The sequence below is a fragment of the Macaca nemestrina genome, chromosome 12, assembly GCF_043159975.1.
Source record: "Macaca nemestrina isolate mMacNem1 chromosome 12, mMacNem.hap1, whole genome shotgun sequence".
Taxonomy (NCBI): domain Eukaryota; kingdom Metazoa; phylum Chordata; class Mammalia; order Primates; family Cercopithecidae; genus Macaca; species Macaca nemestrina.
Genome location: NC_092136.1, coordinates 69,566,159 through 69,585,936, shown reverse-complemented (window position 1 = coordinate 69,585,936; position 19,778 = coordinate 69,566,159). Strand labels below are relative to the sequence as shown.

The 19,778-nt window shown below is 35.4% G+C and overlaps 2 protein-coding genes across 2 annotated transcripts; both read left to right on the top strand.

The window, feature by feature from the left end:
• Positions 1-3,438: 3,438 nt before the first annotated feature.
• Positions 3,439-4,377, top strand: LOC105468640 (olfactory receptor 52J3-like). The gene has a single exon (XM_011718836.2). It carries the CDS (start codon positions 3,439-3,441, stop codon positions 4,375-4,377), a length of 939 nt encoding a protein of 312 aa, XP_011717138.2.
• Positions 4,378-13,158: 8,781 nt separating this feature from the next.
• On the top strand, positions 13,159-14,090 carry LOC105468639 (olfactory receptor 52J3-like). The gene is given in 2 exon segments (XM_011718834.2): positions 13,159-13,957; positions 13,960-14,090. Coding segments are annotated over 2 exon segments (930 nt in total).
• Positions 14,091-19,778: the final 5,688 nt, after the last annotated feature.

The window sequence follows — 19,778 nt, the reverse complement described above, 5'->3', positions numbered from 1 at the left end:
CCCCACTTGTTTCCAGGATATTTTAGCAGCTCTCAACTTCAGATGCTTCCTCATTCACACACAGAAAAAAATGCACCTCTGAGTAAATGTCTTAAGATTAATTTTAATTAGATGTGAAGACCTGATTGGACCCCAGATAATATATCATTGTATATATACAGGAATGCAAAAATTATAAATTTGGAGGAGATGACATTAATGAAATATTGGTATGGAATAATGGAGAAGACAGACAAGGCCAGATAAAGAATATTACTTCACATGCTTTTAATTCAATGCCTTATTTGCTTAAGTAGTGCTGTCTTAAGGAGGTTCTCAGAAACCTCAACTGTGTAATAAAGAGATATATTTTTTCACTCCAAATAACCACATTCTAATAGGAACTACACACACACACACACACACACACACACACACACACACACACACACACGTATTTGAGTCTAAGATTAGACAGAACATGTTTCATATTGCCATAGTTAAGAAGAAAAATGGCTACATAATTGGCAGTATAAATTTCCTCAATTTGTTTTGCAATAATCACATCCATGAAGTTTTCCTTTGGAGCTAAAATATATTAACAATAACAATAGCTTAAAAGTTACTATAACTGATGATTTACTGTGTATAAGACAAAGTTCTAAATGCCTCAGAAAAAATTGTATCTCAAATCTACCCAATGAAGGAAACTATTATTATTCCCCTTTATGGATAAGGAAACTGAGATGTAGAAATGATACATAAGTCATTTAAAATCTTACAGCTTGGTTGTGACAAGGCAGTATTTGTACACCAGCAGTCAGACTCCAGGATTGAAATTTTAGGTATGTATTAATAGGAGTTTTAAAAGTTGTATATGTAAAATTTTGGTGGTGTTGGTTTTGAGAATTCATGTATAGAAAACACAATGGACAAAAGATAATGACTGTGTTTTTATGCTAATTAGAGAAATTCAAGTCAATTATATTTGGACTGAAAAACCATCAGTGAAGAGAAATAGTTTAAGTCAGAAAGCCTACTATATTAGTCAAAATGTTGGAGAGGAATTTAGCCAGTTTATTCTGTATGAAACAGGCCTACAGAATTGGGTCACATATTCACAATTAGGTAGAGATGCAATTATCTGTTGTTACATGTATCAAGTATAAATGACAGCGAGACAGTGCTTTAGTCCCACTTCTTGAAATTGTATTACATACACTTCAGCTTGCTTCTATGTTCCTTCAGCTTTTCTGTGTTTCTAGAGCAGCACCTAGGAGTTGGTGAGCAGTCTCTGAGGACTCAATTCCAGAGCTCTGTCTAAAGTACAGACTAAAATTAGATGTATTCTTATAATATCCCTGAGGTGCTAGAAACCTAATATTAGCACACCTTCCAAGTGCTACTCAGAAAAGAGACTAAGTACTGTGCTGCCCAGTGTTAAGTGTAGGTGTTGATTCCTATGGAAGAATGAGGTGAATCAGCTGCTGATTTCTGGTGAGCAGGTGCGGCGGTGCATGGAGAGATACACGGGCAGTGCACACTGAGAACTGGACTATGTGGCTGACCTGCACCAGGCAGGGAAAAAAGTTATATATTGTTTTAATATGTAATGTATGAAATTGTAATATATAAACATATTATGTATGCATTAAATAATAGATGCCTAAAATATGTATAAATTATGTTCTAAATTTTAGAAATTATGTGTGAAATCTGTCATGAATATCCAAGTTAAAATGTCGTCCTACCAATTGCATTAGGTTAAATCAGTTTCTATGGTAGTAGGAAAAAATAAGGGTAGTGGAGACCTGCTTTTGAGAGTGGGCACCTAGATTTAATCCTTAAGTCTATAGCCTAGGTGCTGTCATTATCTTTCTGCTGAGCAATTATATTTTAATTGTCCAGAATATCAAAGTTTTTACACAACACAATAAGAGTCAGTGTACTTTGCTGCACTCCTTTTCTCTGTGTTGGAATAATCTCAAAAGCATGAAGAGTTTTATTCTTCAATTCCGTGCTTAAACACAGAGCTAGAAATTGATGCCAGCAACTGCTACGCTGGCTGCTATGCTATGCTAGCAATGCTTCATCTGATTTTTCTCTCTCTCTTTCTCTCTCTTTTTCCCCTTTGTTTTTCCCCCAAAAGAAGAAGGAGCTTCACCTCAAAATAGTTATTTTTGCCTTGATATATTTACCGTATTAAAAAAAGATAATTAAAAAAGATTAGAAAGTGAAACTATGCCAAAGATGAAAGTAAGGATCTTTTAACTTTATTTTGAATTACAACTGCTGTACCAAAGACCCCAGGACAAGCCTCCTTAGCTCATTTTGAGTGACTTGGTTTATTTGCAGCATTTTAAAGGTATTACTTAAGTATTTTTCTTCATTGTTTTTAGACTATTGCAAAAGTTGATTGTTTTTTGGCTGACACAATGCTATCCAAGAGAACTACAAAACAAACAAACAAACAAACAAACAAAAATAAAAAAACTTCTCTAGCACAAATACCATCTGAGATTGTCTGCGTTGTCTTCTACCCACATATCCAGTGTCTTGAACTGGTAGGAGTGGCAAATAAGTATTGGCTCCATAGTAGAGGAAAAGTTAGCAAAGGTAAAATTAACAGGTGCTGTAAGAATACCTGGTGTGCTATAGATAAAAAACAAAAGTGTGAAAATGGCATTACACAGCCTTCTTATCCTTTTCCCACCTGAAAATCCTAAGCCTGTAGGTCATAAACAATTACTATGTCTAATTCTGGCCAGGCATCACAGGAACAAGTACTTTTCTGAGAAATTGATGTTTCTTATAGTCTGATTCAGTGTCTGAGAGGCTACTGGGCTTGGTTCAGAATTTTTATATACGTATCTCAAGGCCAGTCTAAAAAATAATTTAGGTTTTTATTGTGAAAGTGCCTATGTACATGAAGTATTATTATTTACTTTCTTATGAATCACTTAATGACACTTTGAGGGTCTGTGTGTTGTATTCACATGACCCCATGTGCTGTCTTGATATTTCCAATGTTACCCAATAGAGGATGAATTCCCAGAGTAAAATCATGTATTATTCGCTTTCAAAGTGAGTGGAAAGTATTAATTATTAGAAATCCTCAATAAGGTTGTTGCACATCTCCATATATAGAATTAGAACCCAATCAACAAGCAGAATGAAAATTCTGAATTTCATCATGCCCTGGTCTGTATAAATGGCTAAGGCAATGACTCAGTACAAGAGCTTCTGAACACGCCTGCTTGCATAGTAAATGTGAATTCAATTCTGTGCTGAAGCACAGAGCTAGAAATTGATGCTAGCAACTAATATGCTAGCTGCTGCTATGCTGGCTGCTGTGCTATGCTAGCTTCATCTGATCTTTCTCTTTCTCTCTCTCTTTCCCCTTTGTTTTTCCCCCAAAAGAAGAAGGAGCTTCACCTCTTCAGAACAATGCAGTGCAGGATGGTATACCATGGCAACAGGAGCGATTTTCACCCAGCCACATTTTTTCTTGTTGGAATCCCAGGTCTGGAAGACATCCATATGTGGATCTCCCTGCCTTTCTGCTCTGTTTACCTTGTGGCTTTGCTGGGCAATGCTACCATTCTGCTAGTCATCAAGGCAGAACAGACTCTCCAGGAGCCCATGTTATACTTTCTGGCTATCCTTTCCACAACGGATTTGGCCCTTTCTACAACCTGTGTGCCTCGCATGCTGGGCATCTTCTGGTTTGATGCTCATGAGATTAACTTTGGAGCTTGTGTGGCCCAGATGTTTCTGATCCATGCCTTCACTGGCATGGAGGCTGAGGTCCTGGTGGCCATGGCCTTTGACCGTTACATGGCCATCTGCAATCCACTTCACTACACAAACATCTTGACATCCCGGGTGCTGGTGGGCATCACTATGTGCATTGTAATTCGTCCAGTTCTGTTTACACTCCCCATAATCTATCTCGTCTACCGTTTACCATTTTGTCAGGCTCATATAATAGCCCATTCCTATTGTGAGCACATGGGCATTGCAAAATTGTCCTGTGGAAACATCTGTGTCAATGCTATCTATGGACTCTTTGTGGTCTCCCTCTTTCTCCTGAACCTGGTCCTTATTGTCATCTCATATGTTTACATTCTCCGTGCTGTCTTCCGCCTCCCATCACATGATGCTCAGCTGAAAGCCCTAAGCACATGTGGCTCTCACGTTGGGGTCATTTGTGTTTTCTATATCCCCTCAGTCTTCTCTTTCCTTACTCATCGATTTGGACACAGCATTCCACATTACATTCACATTCTTGTTGCTAATCTCTATTTGGTTGTCCCACCCTCTCTCAACCCCATCATTTATGGGGTGAGGACCAAATGGATACGAGAGCGAATGATCTATGTACTTACTAAAAGATAAGGCTTTTATCACGTTCTTTTACTAAGGACTTTGATCCTCCTATGAAGACTGATATGTTCTTGCTTTAAGGAATATCTCCTGATCCTTACCTTATTCCTGCCAACTTGCAGTACAAGTTGGTTTGTTCCTGAATGCTGACTCATGGATTTTAACAGTGGCAGAAACTTCTGTGGTACCTCAAGTTCAAAGGCTGACAACTATTCTGGGAAGGATATCCTGGGAAACAGCTGTGTTGCCTCGCCTACATAACTTCATGCAGAACCCTCGATTGCAAAAGGCTGCTTCTTTTGGGGGGAAAGAAGATATTATACTGAGTCTTTTATGATCAGTGATTAGAAATATGTGGCATTGGAAATTTAACCCTGTAAACTGTGTCATTCATTTTCTTTCTCCCTCCCCCCCTCCCTCCCCCCTCCCTCCCCCCTCCCTCCCCCCTCCCTCCCCCCCTCCCTCCCTCCCTCCCTCCCTCCCTCCCTCCCTCCCTCCCTCCCTTCCTTCCTTCCTTCCTTCCTTCCTTCCTTCCTTCCTTCCTTCCTTCCTTCCTTCCTTCCTTCCTTCCTTCTTTCTTTCCCTTCCTTCCTTCCTGTATTTGATTACGAATTTAATTCACATTCATATTGTATTTATCTTTTGAATAATTATAACTGCATGGGATAAATCAAGAAACAAAACTAACACAAACATCTGCCCTGTGGAGCTTGCATTCTGTTACATCTGGCCCTGTGGAGCTTGCATTCTATTGTGCTCTTATAAAGCCGAGTCCATGGGTTCAAAAAAATCATTGCCAAATTTGTAGCTTCAAGTGGAGTCACCTGCCAAATGTGTAAGTTTCCGTGCAATCATAGCCAAAACAAACATACAATTTTAAAACTTTTTCTCACTGATACCAGCAGTAATTTAGCACGGATGTACCCTTTGCTTTTAGGTTTATAGCATAGTTATAAGTGTAGTTTTTAAAATCTAGGAATGTATAACATTTCTATGTGATATATGCTGGCCTTTCTCTATCACTTTACCTAGTTGTGGTTTTTTCCATCTACATTTGATTCTAAAATATTCTATCCTAAAATTCAAGGTTTCTCATCTTAAACCTATGATATATTTCTAGATCCCCTGACTTTAATGTAGAAGCTGCAGATTAACTTATGCATAGCTACTTTTCACATGAGACTGAGGGCTTTCAATTGATTTAGAAATGAAGTGTCTTGAGATCAGCAATAGATTTGCATCATCAAACTAGTAACATTGTTTTATATTTCTAATAACTTTAATTTTTTTATCTTTTAGACTGTTAAAAGGAAACTAATTCTAAAATATAAAAATGTATTTTTTCCTGCAAACCAGAATTAACTTTTAACACTGCACTCATCTCAAAGATAATGCTTAATAAAATATATGCAACATTAAAGTTAATATTACCTTTATCACCGCTCCAACACAGTTTCCTTCCTAATTTTAGAGGCAATCTGGCCTGTGTTTTTCTGACATCACAGTACACATTTTAGTTTTACAACAAATTATAGCATGTTTATTGGATCACTTGTTATTTTTTTATATAGATTAAAATACTTCGTGTTTTGTTTTGTAACATCGATGTTATTTATGTATTCCTCTGTTTATGGACATTTGTGTTATCATTATTATTATTTCAAATTAGAAAATATGGTGAACATGTTTGTGGCATATTTTACATTTTTATAGTAATTCATTGAGGCTTTATACTTTGAAGTAGAATTATTAAGCAACAGAATTTTAATTAACCAGAACATATTTCTGCTTCTTGATCTTTATTTTTGATTAAGTACTTTCGAATATCAGAATTTGTTGTGTTTTGTTTTTGTTTGTTGTTGTCGTTTTTTATTTTTTGACTGTGTATCACTATGTTGCTCGGGCTTGAACTTTTGGGCTTACACAGTCTTTCTACCTCAGCTTCTGTAGTAGTTAGGACTGCAGGTACATGCCACCATACCTAGCTACATTTCACATATTTTGATTTTTTTCTCACTCTTATTTTCCATTATTTCATTTAGTTCTTGTTTTTGAAAATCCCATTTCTCACTGATGTTTGACAGTTGCATATGCTATATTTCTTCTTCTATTAGATATTATTAAAATTTTTTAACTTTCCTAGTTTCATTTTTGTTTTCTAATAAAAGTAATTTGTCCAGCTTGGGTAACATAGCAAGACCCTGTTTCTGAAAAAAATAAAAATAAATAAATAAATAAATAAATAAATAAATAAAGCCTGGCATGGTGGCACAAACCTGTAAAGTCCCTCTTTCTAAAAATCAGATATATAAATAAAGTAATTTGTAACTACCATACTTTGAACAAACAAAAATGTTAGTTCTCTTTAGGTTTTCTTTTTTCTTGTACATTTATTTATTTTATGTTGTGATTATCTGCAATCTTATTTCCAGTTTTTTAAAGAATATTCGTTAACCATTTTTATTTGATGATATATATTATTAATAATTTATTTCTACAGCAACTCTTCATGAATATATTCTTGCTTACCAATTCTTAGGAGAAACATCTTTTACATTTTAGACCCAAGTCGTATTGCCAGCCACAATTTACCCCTGCTTTGGTAATAATTCTAATTTTATGTCTAAGTACGTTCTAATTTGCCCTCATATTTAAATGATAAATCAAAAATGTATAAGATTTTGAATAGAGTTCTGTTCTATCATCTTTCTTAATTCATCATTCAGCTTTTACTTGGCATCAATACTCTTAATGAAACATATGATGCTGATCATTTTCTCACTGTTTGGAAAGAACTTTTCCCCTCATTCTTTGGAAAGCATGTTTATTTTTCATATTCTAAAATTTTAATCAATTGAGTCTGGATTTATAATTTTTAGAATCATGTTCAGTATATAATAGGTCCTTACATTTTGAGATTTTATGTCTCTATTACTTCTAGAAACTTTTCAGACTTTATATCTTTAAATATTTCCTTTCAATTTTCTTTCCATATTCTTTTGTTAGTTTTTCTATATAAAGATAAAGTAGAAACTCCATATTTTTCTTCCATCTGTTTTAATTTTTCTTTTATTCTATCACTTGATCTAGTTTACTTTGATCCTGAAATTCATACATAGATTCTTAAAATTAACAATTTTGATTTTCAGTATTTTGTTGTATATGTTATGACTGTTTCACCATCTCTCTCCCTCTTCTCAGGCTTCCTTATTCCCTGAGGCACAACAGGATCAAAATTTGGCCAATTAAAAACCTTACAATGGCCTCTAAGTTTTCAAGGGAAAGGATGAGTCACACATCTATGACTTTAAATTAAAAGCTAGAAATGATTAAGCTTAGTGAGAAAGGCATGTTGAAAGGTGAGGAAGGCTGATAGTGAGGCCTTTTGTGCCAAAAGGTTAGCCAAGTTGTGGCTGCAAAGGAAAATACTCTGAAAGAAATTACAAGTGCTACTCCAGTGAACATATCAATGATAAAAAGGCAAAACAACTTTATTGATAATATGGAAAAAGTCTTAGTGGCCTGTACAGAAAGTCAAACCAATCAAAATATTCCTTTAAGTCAAAGCCTAATCCAGAACTAGGGTATATTTCTGTTTAATTCTATTAAGAATGAGAGAAGTGAGGAAGCTGCAGAAGAAAAGTTTGAAGTTAGCAAAGGTTAGTTTACGGAGTTTAAAGGCAAAATGTTATTTCCATAATATAAAAGGATAAAGTGAAGTAGCAAATGCTGATGTAGAAGCTGTTTCAACTTATCCGGAAGATCTATTACAGCTAAGACAATTGATGAACTGACTAACCTAAACAACAGATACTCAAGGTCGACAAGACAACCTTATGTCGGAATAAGATGCCACCTAGCACTTTCATAGGTAAAGAAAAGTACATGCCTGGCTTCTAAGCTTCAATAGACAGGCTGACTCTCTTGCTGGTTCTGATGCAATTGGTGACTTTAAGTTGAAGTCAATGCTCAACTTATCATTCTAAAAAGTTCAGGGGTCTTAAGAATTATGCTAAATTTACTCTGCCTGTGCTCTGTAAATGGAACAACGAAGCCTGGACGACAGCACATCTGTTTACAGCATCATTTACTAATTTTTTTTTTTTTTTTTTTTGAGATGGAGTCTTGCTCTGTCTTCCATGCTGGAGTACAGAGGCAGGATCTCAGCTCACTGCAACCTCTCCCTCCTGGGTTCAAGCAATTATCCTGCCTCAATCTCCCAAGTATCTGGGATTACAGGCATGCACCACCACACCTGGCTAATTTTTTTTTTTTTTTTTTTTTTTTTTTTTTTTTTTTTTAGTGGAGATAGGATTTCACCATGTTGGCCAGGATGGTCTCGGTCTCTTGACCTCATGATCCACCTGGCTTGCCCTGGCAGGGATTACAGGCATGAGCCACTACTCCCGGCCATTTCCTAAATATTTTAAGCACACTGTGGAGACTTTACTGCTCAGTAAAAAAAGATTCATTTCAAAATACTACTCATTGACAATGCGCCTAATCACCCAAAAATTCTGATTGAGACATATGTGATTCATCTTGTTTCCATGTCCGCTAACACAACATGCATTCTGCAGCCCATAGGTCAATAAGTAATTTTTACTTTCAAGTCTTAATATATAAGAAATATTTCTTAAGGCTACAATTGAAGTAAATAATGATTCTTCTGATGGATCTGGGCAGAGTAAATTGAAAACCTTCTGGAAAGGATTCACCATTGGAGATACCATTAAGAATATTTATGATTCATGGAGGAGATCCAAACATCAACATTAACAGGAGTTTGGAAGAAATTCATTCCAACCCTCATGGATGACGTTGAGGGATTCAAGACTTCAGTGGAGGAAATAGCTGCAGATATGGTGGAAATAGCAAGAGAAATGGAATTAGAAGTGAAATCTGAAGATGGAACTGAATGCTGCAATCTCATGACAAAAGGTTAATGGATGAGAAGTTGCTATTTATGGATGAGCAAAGAAAGTGATTTGTTGAAATAATAAATAATTTAGAATATTATATAATATAAAATGAATAGATGAAGCAGCAGCAGGGTTTGAGAGAAATGACTAATTTTGAAAGATGCTCTACTAAGGGTAAAGTGGTACAAAATAGAATTACACAGTACAGAAAATCCTTTCATGAAAGAAAGAGTCTACTGATTTGACAAGCTTCACTGTTGTCTTATTTTACTAAATTGCCGCAGCCACTCCAACTGTCAACAACTACCACCCTGATCAGTCAGCAGCCATCAGATGATCATTAGCATTTTTTTCAGAGTATTTTTAATTAAGGTATGTTCATTGCATTTTTAGACATAATGCAATTGCACACTTAATAGACTATAGTGTCAACATAACTTTTATATGCACTGGTGTCATAGTCTGTGTTCCTGATAATAGAATACCTGAAAATGGGTAATTTATAAAGAAAATAATTTATTTCTTGTGGTAATGGAGGTTGAGATGTCTGAGGTTGAGGGCCCCCATTTGGTGAGACACTTCTTGCTGGTGGGGACTCTGGAGGGTCTCAAGAAAGTGTGGGGCATCATATGGTAAGGGGGCTAATGTGCTAGCTCAGGTCTCTCTTAGTTGCATTCCCATTAATCTCTTAATCCGTTAATCCGTAAGTAGATTATTTCATTCATGAGGGCAGAACTCTCATGACCCAATCATCTCTGAAAGGCCTCAGCTTTCAATATTGCCCCACTGGAGGTTAAGTTTCAACATGAGTTTCAGAGACTCAGACATTCAAACTATAGCAAGCAGGAAACCAAAATATTTGTGTGACTCACTTTATTGTGACATTTACTTCATTGCACTGGTATGGAACTAAAGCTGCAATATCTCTGAGGTATGCCTGTATTTTAATTTGTAAACTTTCAGAAGTTTAAATTTAAAGTGTGTGTGATATAATAAAAAAGACTAAAGAGTAAGATGAAAAAATTAACTTTATGCTTTTAAGTCTGTGCTTTACATCTTAAACTTGATTGTGTCTTCAATATTGTTTAAGATATCTGCTCAAGCATGAAGTAAAAAGATAGTAATTTTCCCATTTAATATAATGTTATTCTAGTGAGAATGAGAAATACATATATATATATATATATATATATATATATACACACACATACATACACACACACACACACACACACATTTGACTGAAAAACAAGGGATAAAATGTTATAATAAACCAGAACTTTCACACCAAATGTATAGACTTAGTGGCATGGGAGTTTTCTCCATACGGTTTTCATAGATCAAATATATAAGAAGGTGTTGTTATGAGCTGAGTTATATGATAACGAAAACTAACATTTTAAAATCATTTAAGCATGCTAAGTATTGTATTTAAGTGTATTATATTAACAACTTAAATTATTCCTCAAAAGTATTATAAGCTGTGGGTACTATTATCATTCTTAATTTTTCAGTTGAGGAAACTGAGACAAACAGAAAATAAGAAGGTCACTCAAATTGACACAGATAGTATACATGAGAAATTCAGTATTTGATCTGAAGCAAGCTCATTTCATGAGTAGATATTTTTACTAATTATCTCTATGACCTCTGTGATATAGGTATGAAAAATTGGTAAGGGGGAGAATATAGAGAAACAATCATGGATAGAGGGCAGTGTGACCAAACGCTCAAGGATCTTAATCCATAGACTAAATACTTAATAAACTCAGAACACATGGTCATTGAAATGAATAAGAGAGCTAAGATTGAACATGGAGTCAGCAATGCCAGGTTATTATGCTCTAACTTAGGTAGTTAATATGGATCAAGGACTATTTTATCTAGAAAACAACATCCCATAGAATTTGGCTGTAAAATTTCACTTAGAAATAAAATGTATCCATCTGTATGCCATATATTAAATAACAGTATTTGGGTATTTTTGCTCCCACATCTACACCTTTCTGTGGGAACATTTCTATACTTATCACTTTTCTTAGGCTTCTCTTTCCCTAGATCAGAGTCAAAAAGTTTTGTTAGCAATCTCAGAGGATTCAATCTCATGGTGCAAATTATAGTTGAAAACCCAACTAACTCAATTTTCCTAATGTTCTAATCAACTAAAGCCTTAATATAAAATGACTCTTCTCGGACTGTAAAAATGACAAGGCTATAAAGCCATGCTGCTTGATACTCCCCTTGAGCTTATATTTCTATGACATAATAAGGCAGGTGAATTTTCTCTTGACTTAGGTATGTATTACATTCAAATAAGTGAGAAATGATCAAGGGTTGCTGAGATTACCGGGCTTGATATTTATCAGGTAGTACGGTTTCTGATTTTAATCGAATAAAATTCCTTTGAAACTCTTAAATGGAGGTTGAAAATTTAAAAACGATCTAGAAGACCCATGGAATAAATATATTTATTCAAAGCAATTATATAGTTTATTGGTAAAATATATGTTCTGCCTTTCCTATGGGTTATAAGGAATAAAATGGACTTCTGTAGAAATAGAGCTTATTTCTTTCTCTCTCCGTTTCTCTCTCTTTCTCATTCTCTATCTCTCTATCCTCCTCCACACCTCAGAATGGGTATATTATTTATTTTATTTTTTATCTTGATGTATTTTCCATTTTGACACACTTGTCAGAAATATGGAGCAACATATATGATGAAACAGGAGTCTGTTCTACTTTTTTCTATCTTGAACCACTCTGCCACAAGTTGGAGACCCACAGAAGTTCTATTTCATTATTTCAGCTTATGAGTGGTTGCTTCTTCATAATTTCAAAAGCACTGAAAGAGCACCGTTATATATTTCCTTTAGATAATTACAGAAAGTAATTTTATCTGCAAATAGACGTTTTTCTTCCAGTTTTGTGTCATCAAAAACATCTTCTCCAAGTACATAACCAAAGGAAGCCTTCTAGGTTGTCTCTACCTACCAGAAAAGTAACTTAATCAAGCAGGAGGTATAAACCCAGTATAAACTAGTTAGAGGAACTAATATAGAGTGAAGAGTAAATGATGCTTTCAAATACCACTAGAAACTATCACCACCATAGAAATCCAAAATGAGCCACTGAAAAATTGGTTGCTCTTGAGAAAGTATTTTAATCAGTGAAAATCCTCAACAGGTTTGTTATTATTTTCTTTCTGAGCTCTTTCATGTGTGCTGGTATGTGACCCAGCCTGTGTTTGCTCCCGGGGCAAACATTCCAGGGTATCTATGCTTTTGTTTGTTATATCTACATTTCTCATGTTCTCTTCCTGTCTTTTTGACAGGATATTAGGCTTAATCTTGGCATTTGCTTTACATCAATAAATGATTAGCAAATCATTAGAAGAAATTTTGCAGTTTTTAATTATAAAAATATGTGTACATCTGTGTCTGTAACTTCATGTTCTCATTAGTCTGTTTCCTCTTGAATTAATCAGCATTTCCCTTGTGCGTATCTGATTTTTCAGGCATTCTTCTTCAACCAGGGGACTAATAAAGGGTACATGGCATCTTCAGTTATTCCAGTTAAATATCAGACTCTATGTCATAGAATCCTGCAATCTTTAATGTGTAAGGTTATGCATTATGCTACAATCATTATGTAAACATAAGAATTAAGTTATTTGAGACTGATCTATTCAAATGACTGTAGATTACAAAACGCAATAACAGGACCCTCCAAATAACAAAACTTTTCATTTTACTCTACATATACTGAATGAAACACAAACCTAATTATTTTCATTCCAAACTCTTATTCAATCTTCTCTCCCCAGCTCCTGCTTCTATGTGTGGCAAGTTCTCCTACACTGTGATTTGGAAGAATGTTTTATCACAAGAAGAGCATATTTCACCCAGTCACATTTTTTCTCATTAGAATCCCAGGTCTGGAAGACATCCACATGTGGATCTCCCTGCCTTTCTGCTCTGTTTACCTCGTGGTTTTGCTGGGCAATGCCACCATTCTGCTAGTCATCAAGGTAGAACAGACTCTCCGGGAGCCCATGTTCTACTTCCTGGCCATTCTTTCCACTATCGATTTGGTCCTTTCTACAACCTCTGTGCCTTGCATGCTGGGCATCTTCTGGTTTGATGCTCACGAGGTTAACTATGGAGCTTGTGTGACCCAGATGTTTCTGATCCATGCCTTCACTGGCATGGAGGCTGAGGTCTTACTGGCTATGGCTTTTGACCGTTATGTGGCCATCTGTGCTCCACTACATTATACGACCATCTTGACATCCCAAGTGTTGGTGGGCATTAGCATGTGCCTTGTAATTCATCCAGTTTTACTTACACTTCCCATGATCTATCTTATCTACTGGCTACCCTTTTGTCAGGCTCATGTAATAGCCCATTCCTACTGTGAGCACATGGGCACTGCAAAATTGTCCTGTGGAAACATCCCTATCAATGGTATCTATGGGCTTTTTGTAGTTTCTTTCTTTGTTCTGAACCTAGTCCTCATTGGCATCTCATATGTTTACAGCCTCCGTGCTGTCTTCCGCCTCCCATCACATGATGCTCGGCTAAAAGCCCTAAGCACATGTAGCTCTCACGTTGGGGTCATCTGTGTTTTCTATATCCCCTCAGTCTTCTCTTTCCTTACTCATATGTTTGGACACCACCAGGTTACATTCACATTCTTGTTGCCAATCTCTATTTGATTATCCCACCCTTTCTCAATCCCATCATTTATGGGGTGAGGACCAAACAGATTCGAGAGCAAGTGCTCTATGTTTTTACTAAAAAATAAGACTCTTATCATGTTATTTTACTAAGGGCTTTAATCCGTCTATAAAGACTGATATGTTCTTGCCTTAAGGAATATCTCCTGATCCTCACCTTACTGCTGTCAACTTGCAATGTAAGTTGGTTTGTTCCTGGATGCTGACTAATAATGGATTCCTTTTTTTTTTTTTTTTTTTTTTTTGAGACGGAGTCTTGCTCTGTAGCCCGGGCTGGAGTGCAGTGGCCGGATCTCAGCTCACTGCAAGCTCCGCCTCCCGGGTTTACGCCATTCTCCTGCCTCAGCCTCCCGAGTAGCTGGGACTACAGGCGCCCGCCACCTCGCCCGGCTAGTTTTTTGTATTTTTAGTAGAGACGGTGTTTCACCGTGTTAGCCAGGATGGTCTCGATCTCCTGACCTCGTGATCCGCCCGTCTCGGCCTCCCAAAGTGCTGGGATTACAGGCTTGAGCCACCGCGCCCGGCCCAATAATGGATTTCAAAACTGTCAGAAACATCATTGTAGTTCAAGTTCAAAGCCTGATCAACTACCCTGGAAGGGATATCCTGGGAGAGAGCTGTGGGGCCTTTGCCTGCATGACCTTGTGAAGAATGCTTGTTAGCACAAGACTGCTTCTGTTCTGGGGAAAGAACATATTATACTGAGTGTTTTGTGACCAGTGATGAGAGATATGTGGCACTGGAAATTTACCCTGTAAACTACTTTCTTTATTCCTTTATTCTTTCTTTCCTTATTTTCTTCCTTTCTTCCGTTTTTCCCTTTTATTCTTTTTCTCTTACTTCTGTTTATTCATACATCATGCATTTCATGATTCCTTTAATTTATATTTATTCAATGTCTGGCCCTATGGAGCTTGCATTCTGTTGTGCTCTTACAAAGCTAGTTTTACAGGTTCAAACAATCATTGCCAAATCCGTAGCTTCAAGTGGAATAATATACCAAATAGATAACACTCAGTGCAATGATAGCCAAAACAAACACATAATTTCAAAACTATTCATCAGTAATACCAGCATAATTTATCACTGATTGATTTTTGGAATTCATGCCCATAACATAAGCACCAGTTAGGTATGGCATTTTTACATCCATGATATAGGGAAGTCTTCACCTATCATTTTTTCCAGTATTCTCTCAATCTGTATTTAACCCTAAAAGACTCTTATTTCAAAATCCAAGGCCTCTCTTTCCAACCTGTGATCTGTCATTTGTTCTCCCACAGACTTTAATATAGAATATGTCCTATTTAGCTATTGATAGCCACATTTCACATGATACTGAAGGTTTTCAATTTATTTAATATGATTTCCAAAGACCAAGCAATTAATTATCTTCTGAATTATCAAACTTGTCACATTGTTTTTTACAATTATACTCATTTTGTCTTATGTAGGTTATTTAAAATGTAAAGCAAAAATGTAACAGTTTTGCTCCTGATACCAAAAATTAACAACTTTTATACTGCACTCATCTCAAAGAGGATGTTTAATAACATGCACACAGCATTAAAGCTAATGTCACCTTTAACACTGCCCCAGCAGATTTCTCTCCCAATGTTCCAGAGGCAAAGGCTAGTGTGTGTATTTTCTGATTTCACATTGCAAATTTTTAGATTTACAGCCAATCACAGTATTTCCGTTAGATCATTTGTTATTTATTTATATAGACTAATGTACTCTGTGTTTTGTTTTGTAATATAGATTTCATTTATGTTTTTATTTTCTAATAGTTGATTCATCTCATTATTTTTAATTACAAAACATGCTGCACATCTTTGTATATAACTAAATTAAATTTAGTTAATTTATCCAGGTTTTATTCTTTAAAGTAAAATTATTAAGTAGTAGGTTTACAGCCAATCGGAAAGTATTTCTGCTTTCTTGATATTTGTTTTTGATTCACTTTCTGATTTTACATTTCCTATTGCTTTCCTTTTTTTCACTTTCTTTTTTTGTTATTTTAGTTCCCTTTATTAATAAAAAATTTCCCCACTGATATTTAAAAATTTGCATATTCATTATCTGTTTTTCTATTGGGTATTATTAAAAAATTAACTTCCCAATTTCATCTTTCTTTTTTTCTAACAAAAACTAATTTGTAACTACCTACTCTGAAGAAACAAACATATCAATCCTCTTTTAACTTTTGCTATTTTTCTTCTACCTACATCCATCTCACTCATGTTGCTGCCATCTGGAATCTTACTTCCAGGTTTAAAAATAGGAATAAAACAGTTTACAATAATTATATATATATATATATATATAAATTTTCAAATTTTATTTTATTTTAGCTTCAGATGGAACATGTGCAGGTTTGTTGCATAAGTATAGTGAATGTTGCTGAGGTTTAGGCTTTTAATTATCTTGTCAACCATGTAGTGAATATAATAGCTGATAGGTAGTTTTTCAACACTTGCCTCCATCTCTTCCTCCCCTCTTTTGAAGTTTCCAATGTTTATTGTTCCCGTCTTTCTGTCCATGTGACTCAATGCTTAGCTTTCATTTATGAATGAGAACATGAAATATTTGCTTTTGTGTTTCTTCATTAATTCACTTAGGATAATGGCCTCCAGGTGCATCCATGTTGCTGCAAAGGACATAATTTTGCACATTTTATGCTGTGTAGTATTCCATTATGCGTATGTGCGTGTCACGTTTTATTTATCTCATCTGCTGTTGATGAACCCCTGGGTTGATTCTATGTCTTTGCTGTTGTGAACAGCGCCGTAATAAACTTACAAGTGCAGATGTCTTTTTGGTAGAACAATTTATTTTCCTTCAAGTATAAGGACACATCTAATATTCCCCACCCCAGCCATGCTGCCAGACACAACAGCCCTCACATTTCAGCCAATTACCTCCTGTTTTGGTAATAACTGATTATAATTTTGTGTCTAAATGTGTCTTCACCTACTTTTACAATTTAATAACAGGACAAAGGTTTATAGAACTTTGGAACAAAGTTTCATTCTATCTACTTTCTAAATTAATTGTTCAACTTTTTTTTTTTTCTAGCAATTAGTGTTGTAATGAAAAAATATAATTCCAAACATTTTTCATGCTTTTGAAATATTTTTTCTCTGTTCTTTGGAAAACATTTTGATGTTATAATATTTCATTTTATTGAGTCTAGCTTTGTAATTTTTTAATAAATAATGTTCGGTATTCTGTAGGTCCTTACATTCTGAAACTATATCTTCCATGATGTGATTATCACACATTGAGTGCTTGTATCAAAACATCTCATGTACCCCATAAACATATACACTTGCTATACATACCCACAAAATTTTAAAAAAGGAAACAATTAAAAATATTAAAATTAATCAAGCACTTTTACTTCCTAAGCATAAAAAAATCAGAGTACCTGGAATAGCTAGAATAATTTTCAAAATAAACATAATAAAGTGAAACTATCAATTTTTCTGTTTTAATACTTATTTTATGGCTATAATTATCAAGTCTGTGTAGTAGTGGCAGGAGGATAGAGACATAGATAAATTGAAAGTACTAGAAAAACCAGAAATAAGCCAGTAAAATATGACCATTTGAATTTTAATACAGTTTGATTGAGATACAATTAGCACACCATATATTTTACCTATTTAAATATACAATTAAATGAACTTTAGTATATTCAAAGAGTTTCGCTGCTGTACTGCAATCGATTTAGTATTTGTTCATGACCTCGAAGCGAAATATCATACCTATTTAGCAGTCAATAGTGCTTCCAGTTCTAGAAAACCATGAATTCACTTTCTATAGCCTATTAATTTGCCTCTTTTGAACATTTCAAATAAAAAGTAAAAAGTATGCCTTCATGGAAAATGTGTGCCTTCTATCACACATCATGCAGTATGCTTTCTATTCCCAACCATATTGTAGCATGTATCAGACCTGTATTCCTTTTTATTGATACATAATATCTAATTGTACAGTTATACTATATTTTATGTATACATTCATCAATTGATGGACATTTAATTTAGATTATTTTCAAGGCTTGGCTACTATGAGTAGTACTTCTATGGACATTTGTATACAACCTTTTGCATGACATGTGTTTTCATTTTTCCAGGGTATATACACAGAAGTGGAATTGTTAGGTCGTGGGTAATCTGTGTTTAGCAAATCAGGAAATAGAAATTAAAACCACGAGGAGGTATCACTACCAACCTATCAGAAGGACTAAAACTGAAAAGAATATATAGGGTGAAACACAAATGCTGGCAAAAATATAGAGAAACTTGATCACTCTTACATTGCTGGTGTGAATGTAAAATTGGGCAGCCCTTCAGGAAAACAGTTTGACAACTTTTCCAAACCAAATGTGCAATGAATATATGACCCAACAATTGTACCCATGGGTATTCATCTCAGAGAAATGAAAACTTATGTGCACATGAATTCCTGCACAAAATGCTTACAGTTGCTCTGTTGATAATTGTCAAATAATGGAAACAATCCAGACATTCTTCAATGAATGAATGTTTAATCACATCAACAAATTATTGATGCACACAACTTGGATGAATCCTTGGATAATTATGCTGAGTGAAAAAAGATTTCATACAGTATGATTCCATTTATGTAACATTATTTAGATTATGAAATTATTGAAAAATATTGATTAGTTGTTTTCAGGATGTAAGGCCAAGGGAGTGGATCAGGCATGGTAAGGATGTTACTACGCCTGTAAAAAACAACTTAAGACATCCTTGTGGTGATGTAAATCTTCTGTATCTTCAATGTCCCAATGTTGGTATCATGGCTGCAATGTTGTTTTGCGAGATATAAGTTTGGAGAAAACTGGGAAAAGGCTACATGTGGTCGCTCTCCATTTCTCACAGCTGCATGCAAGACTAAAAGTACCTTATTTATTTATTTTTTAAAAGCTGATTGGGACTGGGCGCGGTGACTCACGCCTGTAATCGCAGCACTTTGGGAGGCCAAGGCGGGTGGATCACGAGGTCAGGAGATCCAGACCATCCTGGCTAACACAGTGACATCCCGTCTCTACTAAAAATACCAAAGGAAACTAGCCGGGCGTGGTGGTGGGCGCCCGTAGTCTCAGCTACTGGGGAGGCTGAGGGAGGAGAATGGCGTGAATCCAGGAGGTGGAGCTTACAGTGAGCGGAGATCGCGCCACTGCACTCCAGCCTGGGCGACAAAGCGAGACTCTATCTCAAAACAACAACAACAACAACAACAACAACAACAACAACAACAACAAACCAACAACAAAAAAGGCTTATTAGGAAAATAGGTAAAATGCGTATCCCTTTGTGGTTGGGTAGAGTGTCTACAAATGTCAATTTGCTCAGGTTGGTTGATGAGTGTCATTTAGTTCTTCTCTTTCCCTGCAGATACTCTATCCACTTGCTCAATCCGTTAGTGAGAGTGAAGTGTTGAATTGCTTATGTTTGTGGATGTCTTCATATATTTTTAAAGCCTACTAGTTTTTGAAAAATACACTTTGAACTACCGTTGTTACACAATACCCTTTAAATTAGTGTTTGTTCTGAAACACATTTTGTCTGATATCAGCATATACTCTTTAGCTTTTCTTTGTTAATTTTTTGTGATAAATCTTTTTCCATTTTTCTACATTTGTGATACCTAGGTCTTCATTTTAGATATAGAAAACATATAAGTGGGCCTTTGTTTTTCCCCAATATAATAATCTCTGTTAG

Excerpts from the sequence above, each read along its gene's own strand:
- LOC105468640 (XM_011718836.2), top strand. The coding sequence starts at position 3,439 with ATGGTATACCATGGCAACAGGAGCGATTTTCACCCAGCCACATTTTTT.